Here is a 12298-nt window from a genome sequence, read left to right as displayed (position 1 = left end):
ACCAGCTGCTTAACAAGGAACTGGCTCAGCGAGGTCAGCCTCGGGCAAGGAGTCAGTTCGGCCAGGTCATTCAGAAGTCAGCTAAGGCATACGTGTCTCAAGGACTCGTTCGGCCGCAGTCATCGGCCTATGTGAGGGCAACCACACAAAAAGGCTGCCGTACACAAAATGGAACCCAAAGGTTCAAACGAAATCCCCAAACACAGAGTGTTCTCATATATCGATTCGTGCGAAAACACTTGTACACGCTACACTCGTCATTTGCGGTCTGCTGACACCAAAATCGTCTATTTCCGACGACCTTTATTGAACGGATTCGGAACCACCGAACCAGACCCACAAACTCACGGAACTACAGATCCCTGAACTTGAGGTCATTATTGGAATTCAAGAGGAACCTTTCCAAGAAGAAAAGCTGGAGAAACTGAAGGAGAAGTGAGGAAGATCTCCAAGGTCTTGAAGTAGAGCTTGCCTCCTGTTCTGAAGTCTCAGGAACATAAATAATTTAACCCCAGCTCCCTTGAACTACCTTTCTAGGAGTTCTGACTTGCCAAGAGGTGCCTGATGCTGTTATGGGCCTCTGGAGGTTGTTCCAGGTGTTGAGAGCAGGATAAGAGACACAACTAAGAGAAGCGCAACACATCTGCACTTGTTTCCGAAACATCCCCGCCATGCGGGAAGAATTTCCATGCATCGCGATCGTATCGCTGAAGAAACCGACGCATCGCCTGCCCCCAGCTGGAGAAATCGCTGTACACCACATTAAGTGCACCAGCCTACGGAGTCCGAGCTCACTGCATCGATTCCAAAGGAGGCCCTGCTGTGCAGCTGCAACAACCGACGCTTTGTGGGACCGCAGCTGGAGAAGCCAACACAGCGCTGTTGCCGCCACATAGAGAACCGACGCATCCCTGATCCTCACGCATCACACTGGTCCCCAAGTCTACAAGGACACCTGGGCCGCAGTAAGAAACCAACACATCATCTCCCTGCCCAGTAAGAAACTGATGCATCACCTCCCTTTCAGTAAGGAACCAATGCATCACCTCCCCTGTGTGGCAGCAAGGAACCAACGCATCACCTCCCCTGGAGTAAGGAACCAACGCATCAACTTCCCTGCGCGTAAGGAACCAACGCATCACCTTCCCTGTGGCCAATCTTGTTTATGATTTTGACGCATCCAAGGTACTTTGTGTTTAAAGTGCTGCATCTATAGTTTGCTCTGAACAGAACTGTTTTTCCCTTCTGAGAAGTTCGTTTTGATTACTGTATTGTGGATTTTTGTCATTTTTGGTCAAGTTTGGTTTAGATAACTGTTGTAACCTAGTTCTGGTTTCCCCCCGGAACCCCATGGCAAGTGGTGTCTACCAGCTCTCCTGCGCGAGAGCATCCATCGTCCCCTACCCTCCCCATTGGTTCCCCAACATTCGGACAACCGTCCCCCCCTTTCCCAAATGTTATTGAGACCATGTTTGTGGCTAATGTTCACTTGTTTCTTTTCTCCAAAGCTGGTTATACAATGAAGAGTCTGGTAATGAAAGTAAAGAGGCACACAAACAAGTACCATGTCCTCACCCCAGAGTCCAGTTAAGGAAAAACATGAGGCTTGTGGAAGGCTGGAGAGAATGTGACACAGGGGACCCAATCACATTCTCTAGTGGAACTTACTTGATGAAATTGGAAGGAGGACAGGTCTTTGTGGAAACACGTACTGTCGGAGCGAAAGTTGTTGGAAAGGAAAGTGCAAGTGACACTGGTACAGAGTACGACAAGAGAATTGATGCCAGACCCATCACCGAGGGTGACAACGTGAGGGATACCTGTTGTACGAGTAAGCGTAGGCGTAAACTAAGTGCAATTTGGTCCTGGAAACATCCCAAGAAGAAGGTTCCTGAAGCCATGGTCACCCGCCTCGATGGAGCAGTCAGTACAAATGATTGCTGACATGTGCACAATACCAAAATGGATTGCCAAGGCGGAGTGAATGATAAGGAATCAGAGAAAGGGGACAGGAAGGCACTCAAACCAGTACCGTGCCCACACCATGTGGTAACGTAGGAATTGACTTGATGCATACTGGATTTGCGGGCCAGCATAAGATCTGTGGACCAAAAGTCTCAGCGAGCCCTCACGGAAGTTCAACATCCACGTTGGGGACTGAACTGCACTGTGTGTGTGCCGACACAAAACATTGGCAAGTTAAACGATCTAGAGTCAGACTATGAAGAATGGGACACACTCAAACACCTACATGGGATATGTGGGTTGATGATGATAGAAACAAATTGGACCTGTTGGACATGCACTCCGTTTACCAAACGGAGCTGTACGGTGACTCCCACTCTGTCTCTGAAGCCAGTCTGGTGGTCACTGCTTCAGCGGTAGGATTGGCAGAACCTACAAGTAATCCCATTCTGACACAGAGAGTGTTCCTCATGCCCTTGAAGCCCAGGGAACTTCAGGGACAACCGTCCACAATCCCAATATGTTACTAAGGCCTTGTTGTGACAAATGTTGACTAGATTACTTATCACCAAACTCTCCTCTTTGCAGAGTGTTCCTCATGCCCATGCTTCCAAGGGAACTCAGGGAGCACCACCCCCTTTCCCAAATGTTATTGAGACCATGTTTGTGGCTAATGTTCACTTGTTTCTTTTCTCCAAAGTTCTCTTTACTACACATTGAGCTTACCTGTTTTAACCCTCAAGAGAGGAAGATGTGTTGTAACCTAGTTCTGGTTTCCCCCCGGAACCCCATGGCAAGTGGTGTCTACCAGCTCTCCTGCGCGAGAGCATCCATCGTCCCCTACCCTCCCCATTGGTTCCCCAACATTCCACCCTGTCCTGGTTCCGTTCCCCTGCCACCAACTGTCATTATGATTCTAACTAACTGACCTACGCACCGCCTTAAGGTGTGGGGCCGATTGAATAAACTTCAACTTCTTACTTCACCTTGATTCTGACTTTAATTGCAACAATAACGATTAAGTATTTTTCTAAACTGGGGTGGTGTCCATTTGTAGTGTTTTCACTGTATTAATGTATGTTTGCACAAATGCTTTACACACTGCCTCTGAGATAAGCCTGTCTGCAAGTGCCAAGCTAACACAGTCCTAGATCATGAAGGTCATGAATTTTGCTTATCAGCATGCAATAAAATTCAGCAGTGCAACCAAATCTTTTGACTAGTAATCTGGATTAGTTTCATTTATACTTCTTCTAGATATGTCAAATTGTACTTTGGGAGAGCAAGTAATTACTTCATTTCTGTCTACTCAAAGTTTTACAAATATTCACAAACACTGAATGAGGAGAAACATCCTTTTCTAGAAGCATTGCAAAAAAACCACAATCTGTTTGCATGCTGAAAATGCAAAACATTTTTGAAAACGGACAAAGAGTAAAATCATTTCTATTTTTACTGGTCATTGTTCTCACAGCGAGCCCCAAATAACTTTTATTGGAGCAAATATAGATTGTTTCATTGTACAAATTCTACATGTGTAGCTAAGTTTTTAGCACAGCACGCCAATTAGTGCAAAACAGAAACAACACTGGCCTAATGCCCTCTCTTGAGCCAGTAGGGCACCGTTAGTACTAATCATGAAACTGATTGCATCGGCATTGGAGCCCATTTGATTTATTTCAACCAGTAACAGAATCTAGTTGTTGATACAAGCTTATAAATAACTCTGGTATCAGTTGCCACCCTCTACACCAGCGCCAGGAGACATTAATGGTAGAAGTGCAATTAACAAGTGGTCATTAACATAACATTAACATAGATATCTGAAACACATGCACATAGGGGCATTATTAGAACACCATGGTGCATAATACTCCTCACCACTGCCTTCCACTATGAGATGATATTGGATTGTAGAGTCATGTACATACAGTTTCCCTGATGAGGCTTTAAAAGTTTATCTACGAATGGGAAGCATGCAATTCATGGGCATGCTTGGGTGGAAAAGTGTTTTGGTCTGGAGGGGACAGCTATGGTATGTTAGCATGTCATGCATGAGGATGAGTGTCATGCTTGTACGGTGTTTTTGCTGCTGTATATTGGGAAAATGTGAAGTGAAAGCAACACGCGATACACACATAGGCTTATAAGGTGCTAGTTTATGAAGAGAAAGTTTTTGAATACAGTGTGGCCTGTGTGGGAAATATTTTGCTATTGTGTTTGTGAGGCAGAGGCGGCTCATGGTATAGCTGTCAATGTGTAGCTGTGTCTCTGGGGATGGCAGAGCAAAGAAGAGTGTTTGATCACTTATTGTCTTCCACCTGAATCCTATTCCCTAGGTTTCAGGTGGATATGGATCTGAGTCCTCACATCCCCTCCTAGTGATGGCATGGCATTCTGTCTGCTCGAAGTAGGATCATCTACACTGCCTTCCTCAACTCTAGATGGTTCTGGATGTTTATTTTCTTTGACTCTACACCATTCCAGGGTTATGATGTTTGTTCAAAGAAGGATGAATCGCTGGTGCATTTATTCATCCATGGTGGGATAGTTAGCTGTGATGCCAATCTAGAGAAGAAAATTATTTTCAGTGAATATCTTTTCAGCTTCACTTGTATGAAGGATGATCTGTAAGTGATGCAGAGGGCCTGGAAGCTGGCCGTCTGGTAATGGGTAAGCCGGGGAAACACTAGAAGGGCAGGTTAGCTGTGAACCCATAGATGAAGGTGTAATAATTGTTTTGTTTCTAAATTCTGGATTCTTTGCAGTACTCCTGGCATTACGAGCGGTGCCCCCAGGCAGTTTCTGTTTGCATACTCAAGACAAGAGAGAACTAGGGAGACGGTAGCTTATACCGTCTGCTGGAGATATAGAAGGAGGAAGATTTTTCACTTATTTATGCTGCTGGTGGCACCAGGAGTTCTTGGGGTCAGATTATCCCAGACTCATAGTTGTACCTTTTCCTCATTTTTAGATCTCTTTTTTGGGTAAGTTAAATTTAAGTTCACTCTGCAATATCCACTGTTCTACAGTTTAGAGGCATTGGTATATTCCTCAGATGTCTAGATGCCTGTGGTTTGCTAGTTTTAATATGACCTGAGTGTAGTCGGCAACGCTGTAGCATGTTAGGTTGAAGGACTTAACAAGATCTGGTAGGGAGCTGAGGTAAGCATTGAAGGGGAGCTGTGATATGATCAATTCTTTATATATGCCAGCATAGATCCTGCTGGTTAGTGATGTGAAGGAGACCTAGGAGATGATTCGGACAGGTTGGAAGAGGTTCACTCAAAGATGCTCAGTTGGATACAGTGGCATAGGAAGGGGGGTGCGGTGGGTGCGGGCCGCCTGGGTGTCATCACTGAGGGGGGTGACAAAATGGCAAAAATATGTGTTTTAAATAGATATTTTTGCTATTTTACCAAGCCGGGGGTAACAAGAAAGTTTCCGCACCGGATACCACCTGACCTTACTATGCCACCGGTTGGATAGAGTGAGGCTAAGTTGTGTGTAATGCAAGACATGTCCCGTACTAGAAGTTTTTTAAATGCTGTTGCTGTCCTTACTAGTCTTCAGATTGTTCCAATTGGAAATCAGAGCTGATTTGGTTTCTCTTCCAGAATGGAAGCCAATTTGTTGGTCAGAAAATAGAATGCTTTTGTCCAAAAAGTTTCAGATCTAAGTGAACACTAATGTTTCAATCAGTTTTCCTAAGAATGAGTCATTAGCGATACATCTGAGGCAGCCTGAGTCTGCTGGATCAAGATTAGTCATAATGAGTGGTGATATGTAGGAGGTCCTGAGGTCTGAGTGGAAGTCCCTGATTATGGAATATTATTGACAATAGGGTAGCAGCAATCAGTGAGAGTAGGGTTTTCTTGAATGTGTGTACCAGACAGGGATCTAATGGTGAGGCTGCAAGTCCACTAGCCTTGAGCGGATCATTCATAGAGGTCAGGGTCCAGAGTACTATTCATAACCGTGGTCTCAGTGGGCTGGATGTCATGTACTTTGCAACAAAGGTTTTGTTCTAGCACCTTGTCTTTATTCACAAGATACTTTGTTACAGTGTTACAGAAAACAGAATATTTTTGGGTGATGCACTCAGATTGCAGAATTTGGTGAGAATCTTGTGAAATGTACTTGCAAGGCATTTGGCACTGAAGATTCAATTAGAATAGTGTACCATTTTGCCTTGTTAATAGATGTAAATCCTGTTGAGTTATTGGAGGTAGGTTTTGTTAAAATTGCTAGATTTCTACTATTAGTCTAAGTGAACACTGATTTCTTTTTTTGTTTTGTTTACCTGTTTATTGAGCCAAAAAGCTTTAAAACGATGATTTGATCGTATAGATGTCTAGAGAGGAATAGGTTTGTCAAAGTCTGTGGCGAGCCAAATGTAAACCTTCACTTCTATTTTTTGGCCAGGTGGTCAGATTGCAGAGAAATTAGATTTGAAAGAAGTGCTAGGGTGGGATTGGCTCTGTTCCTTCTCCTAAAGAGAAGGGTGGCAGGAACTTTGTTGAAGAAGGAATGGAGAGGTAAAACATGTGAGTGATGTGAGGTATGCTGTCCCGGACAAATCCAAAAAGGCTGATTAAAGACTAGGAATCAGTGCTATATTAAAGCTGTCCAGCTGGACAGGATTATTTTAATTACGCTTTCAGTTTGAAACACAAAATAAAGTGGGACACAGTCCTGCGTCTAATGCAAAACATACAACATATAACATAAACAGAAAACTAAAAACTCAGGCAAGGAGATAAGCTTCTGAATTGCACAGGAGATACAACAAGCTACAAGCATTTGCAATGCAACAGGTCTCGCATTTATGCAAGTTTCAGCTATTGGCATTGTAAATGACAATGCCTTTTAGTTATTTTTTAGTTTTTGAAACATAAATAAAACGCATTGTCATTTACAAGGCCAATAGCTTCAACTCGCATAAATACGAGACCTATTGCATTGCAAATGCTTGTTTTTACTGACGTTAATGAGGAATTTATTCACGTGAACATGGCGCTGTCAACAAACTTTAGGACAACAAATAGTTGAGTGGTAGTGTGAAGGGTTGCAACACTATCAAAACACCTTTTAAAAACAATCCCTATGTCATATATGCATTAAACACTAGCATATCTACAATTACATGGTTGGTGCTCGAGAGTTTTAACGGAGAAATGTCAACACGTGCCTGTTTTGTAATGTCTTTTTATAATTGGCCTTTATTTCTGAAAACTGTTCCTTAAGCGGGTTCTAGGTTTTCTTCCCAGTCCCCAAAATCGATTACTCAGGGGTGACTTTCTCAGTTTACAATAGGCTGGAAGTACTACAGTCAACTAAGAGCGCCATAAAGGTATCATACACATAACTCCTTTAATGAATGACTTGTCTTACCTTATGCTGGTCCTATCACACACAGCTCTTGCAGCACGCTTCCTCTTCGGTGTCATTCTGCGCTGCTTCTCTGTAAGCCTGCTTCACAAATATATGTCGGCCTATGATGCAGCCGTGGCTTCACTAACTGTGGGGCCGACGGCGCAGCTATTCACGGCCCAAGAAGTGACTCCACCACAGACTCTTTTGCTGAGCAATGACAAATGAAACAAGCCTTGGTGGCACTCGAGCTATAGCTGTAAACCTCGTAAGCTAAAGCTCGGGTGCCCCATTGCTTAAAAAGTAAAGAAATGGAAACACATTTCTTTCTATTTCTTTACTTTTTAAGCAATCAGGGCACCTGTGCTTTAGCTTACGATGTTTACAGCTAAAGCTTGATTGTCACAATGGTAACAATTAGCAAATAGAAAATAATGAATTTCAAGACAGCCTGGGAGCTGCCTTTGGGAAGAGTTCAAAAGGATGCAAGCAACATGGAAGAATTGTAAGTGTGTTTGCTGCAATAAAATGTAAGCAGCTATGTCTGAGCTCCCACAGTGTAATACGAGGCGGAAAACATAATAAAATCGTCCCCTCATGAGCAGATCAACAGAACAAAGCATAATTATATTGTATTAAGTCCCTGCTCCTTGGAGGAAAAAAGGAAGGACAAAGAGGCAGGTGGTCACAAAGAAGGAAAGAATTTTTAAAGAACATTGAAACAAACAAATGAAAAGCAAGGAATGGCATTTGGCTCACAGAGATATATGTATACTAATGTATACAAGAGGTTGTACACTTACGCTCGACATAAAAAATTCAACAAAGACCCCATTTCACTCAAAAAATAAATAAGGAAGTGTTTGTGGTGTACTGCTAGTTGACGACGTTTCGATCCCGTAAGTAGGATACTGGGATCATTATCAGGACATTTTGTTAAATGCCTGAGGAAGATTTGCTGTTTGTCATGAAAAAAGGAATTCGGTATGGGGGAGCGTTGTAGTTTGGCTGACCTTAATTGAAGGCAGTCCATGCAATTTACGTTAATTAGTTAAAGATTGATTAAAGATTGAAGAGATTGAAGAGAGCTTTGGTAGCTGGTCCGGTGTGGAAGTCTACCGCGTTAGAGACGCGGTGGCGAGTAAAAATCAGGCAGATCAATGTCCAATTATAATGAAGGGATTCGAATGGCTGGTAACGGCGGCCCGGAAAGGGGTGGTACAATGACCATAGAGATATGCGTGCAGACTCGATGAGTATGTAAAGAAAACCACAGAGTTTTTTCATGATAAACGTCAATTCTTCCTCAGGCATATAACAAAATGTCCTGATGACGATCCCAGTATCCTCCTTTTGGGATCGAAAGTCTTTGTCTAGCTGTACACCGCAAACACTGGCCTATGTATTATTTGAGTGTAACTGTGTCTTTGTTTTATTTTTAGCTTGTTGTATCTCCTGTGCAATTCACACGCTTATCTCCCTGCCTGAGTTTTTAGTTTTATGTTTCTGTTCATGTTATATGTTGTATGTTTTGCATTGGATGCAGGACTTTGTGCGACTTTATTTTGTGTTTCAAACTGAAAGCATAATTAAAATAATCCTGTCCGGCTAGACATCTTTAATATAGCACTGATTCCTAGTCTATATTTACTCAGCCTTTTTGCATTCTCCCTGTCAGGGACAACTGTGTTTGTAATTTACTGCTACCCAAGGTGCCTGACCATTTAAATTGCGTTCCCTTGTCTTTACTCACAGGACAAATCCAAGGCAACAGGAAACAGGGGTGTGAAAGTAAAGTTTTGGGAAATAGTGAGGTAAATGAAAAGGGTTTGGCTCACAAAGTTGAGAGCAGATTCAGTGTGCAGCGAAAGATTGATAAAATAATGACAAATGTTGCACTGTTGAATAATTGACAGTTAAAGCAAATTGGTAGTTTTGCTAGATGCAGTGGAATAAAGAGTGCGTGGAAAGGTGGGTATGGTCCACAGTAAAATTTCATTTTGATAGATACTGCAAAAAAAAATCCAAAGCGACAAAGGTTTAAACCGCGTTTTTTAGAATATATTCTGCCATATTGTTAATTTTATTGAGAGTTTATAAAGCACACATTTACCATAGGTGTCTTGGTGATAGATAACCACCTTATTGGAGGGTCATAGAGTATCTCAATTAGATCCCATATGCTTGTTTAGAAAGCCAAGTCTTCAGACTTTTCCTAAAGGAAAGAGTATCCATTGCACATGGGATTATCATCGGCAAGAGACCTCAACTAGTAGAGATTAAAACCGAAAATCTTCGGCCTCCAGGTCTGCCCTTCCTGTATTTTGGAACAGTTAATAATTTAGTGTATGTTGACCTCAGGTTGCGTAACGGTTCAAGATAATTTTGTCCGAAATGATTTTCGGAGCTGAATTATTTAAGCTCTTAAAAATAGTGTGGCAGAGTTTAAATTGTATTCGTTGCTTGAGTGGGAGCCAGTGCAGATCTTTTAGCAGAAGGATAGCATATGTATATCTAGGCACCATGGAGTCCAGTCTAACTCCTCTGTTATTTATCACCTGGAGTCAATACAACACAGCATCAGGTAAGCCGGAGTATATTGCATTCGCATAGACCAGTCTAGACAAAATGGATGCAATAACAATCATCTTACAAGCTTCAAAGATCATAAAAGGATCAACTACTCTACACATGTGCCTCCACTCTTAGTTTTTCTGAAAGAAACCTTATCATAAATATTGTCCATTTTATTTTGAACATAGCCTTAACATAGTTCTTTAGATACTTGTTGATGTTCCTTTAAAATCTGTTATTGAGAGGGTTGTCTGGTGCCACCTGGTTCTACGTTTGCTAAATAGGTGGTAAAAATACTGATGTGTTTACTTTTACTTAGATGGGGGTTATGTATGTTCTGGAATTCTGGAACCTGGAGTTGTGTGTGGTCAGTAGTTGCTGCCAAGTTGGGGAAGCTGTGATTCAGCTATTACTTGTCTAGTAAACAGGATTGCGTCCACTGTTGTTCAGAGTCACTGATGTTCATACATATCCAATCAGTTATGTCCAGTTTTATATTATTTTAAATATTCTCAGACTTGTTGTTTTCTCTCTGGATCATCTTCATTTATATCCAGATGGCAGCAATAGATGTCCCATAATAATTGACACACAGCCCACTGCAAAGCATGTATTTTGGTACCCTAAATTCATCTCATAACGCGCATCTCAGTACAGTACTAGAGAGGCACAATTACATGTTTTTTTACTCATAATAGTTTGAATTTTTTTATGAATCACGATTGACACAATAATGCTGACCTGCTTGTAAAGTATTAGTCATGCAAATTATGAATTTACATTTTTAATTGACTACCTAGACACTCATTCTTCATTTGACCTGTTCTTCCCTGTTTCTTCCTCTTTAGGGTGGAATATATGTGTTTAAGCTATTTGACTACTACTCGGCCAGTGGGATGTGCCTCCTTTTCCTGGTTTTCTTTGAGACCATTTCAATTTCCTGGTGCTATGGTAAATGTTTAATTCCACTTCTCTGCAGCTGGTTTTTATCTTTTACATTGTTACAACTCCAAAAATATGTTATCCCTTTCACCTAGGAACTATAAAATGTCTCTTGCCAGTATTCACACACACCTACTGCTTGCAATCCTTAAAAGTAGGGTATATTTTACAGAGTTTTGAACTTGCTGTCTGTCAGTATTTCCTTAGTTTACACATGCCAACCTACGTTTCTTAATGTTAAAGTGTATGGGCTTTACTTAGAGATGTTTGGTATTGAAAGTCGTTTGATATGATTGAATGGTTGTGGAAATACCACTTCTTGATTCTTCTCCAGATTTAGGACATACTATCAAGTTTGGAGGACTTTTCACCACCACTCAAATTAAAATCACATCCTATAGGCCAGTCCAAGGTTAAGCTAGATGGTTGGTGATGACATGGAGTCACTTACTTGTCCTTGCCAAAGATAGTACTGCAACACTGTGATGACATGTCCAGATGTGATAGGGCCAAAGAATGCATCTAAGAAGAGGTTTTCATAAAATGCTCCATTTGCCCTCGTTTCAATATTAGTAAATGATGTCGCTGCCAAACATCAAACATCACCTTGCCAACTTCACATGCAAAGCAACTTCCTAATATGCTCATGCATAACCATCATATTGCAGGTATTGCTACTGTATGTCTGGCATTACTTTCCTTTATTAGGAATTGCTATCATGTACCAGTGATTGCCACTATGTGGCAGTAATCTCAATCATCTTTGGGTGACACCATCATGTGTGAGATGTCATAATAGTTTGCCATTCTATTGCCTTTGCATTCCAGGTATAGTCTTCACATGCCAGGCAGCACGCATCTATATCATAAGCTCAAAACCTACAAAATTTCTCATAGACGCATGCCAAAACTCACAGGCACACAAACACACAGAAAAAAACATACCTATTATTATGAGGACCGACCATTGACTGTAATGAATTGTGTAATTACTATGCTAACTCCACGCGCGCTCTGATAGTAGGAAAGGCTATAAAGCGGACCGAAGCAAATCTAACTACGCTTTTAGTTTTTTGATACAGTCTCTCAAAATTACCTAACACACAACTGCGATCAGTCCTCACAACACACTAGTCCTCACAAGGATAGTGTTTATCAGGTTCTGACAAGTTTAGCCCATGCTTTGAGGACAGAGTCAGTCCCCACAGCGTGGGTTATACATGCCCACACACACACACAGTGAAAAACACACGCACAGTGAAACACACCAAGACACACATACACACAGAGAGACACACACTCGAGTGCATATGCATGCAAGCACGCATGCATCAGCCCATGGGTAGTACACTAACCATCCACTAGCCTCATTTTATTTAAGTCTGCATTTGCATTAGGTCTATCATTTTAACGTGCTTCCAGAAAAGCTAACAACTTGGCTAAT

At 41.8% G+C, this 12298-nt stretch overlaps 1 protein-coding gene across 1 annotated transcript in view; it reads left to right on the top strand.

The window, feature by feature from the left end:
* The window catches only part of LOC147733931 (sodium- and chloride-dependent GABA transporter 1-like), a 292502-nt gene that overhangs the window by 237292 nt on the left and 42912 nt on the right, over window positions 1-12298 (top strand). The window contains exon 11 of the mRNA XM_086953601.1: window positions 10761-10863. Coding sequence (XP_086809727.1) covers window positions 10761-10863 — 103 coding nt within the window. The remainder of the gene's footprint in view (window positions 1-10760; window positions 10864-12298) is intronic.

This window comes from Lissotriton vulgaris, chromosome 1_2 (assembly GCF_964263255.1).
Source record: "Lissotriton vulgaris chromosome 1_2, aLisVul1.2, whole genome shotgun sequence".
NCBI lineage: Eukaryota > Metazoa > Chordata > Amphibia > Caudata > Salamandridae > Lissotriton > Lissotriton vulgaris.
This window is presented reverse-complemented; position numbering and strand designations above follow the sequence as displayed.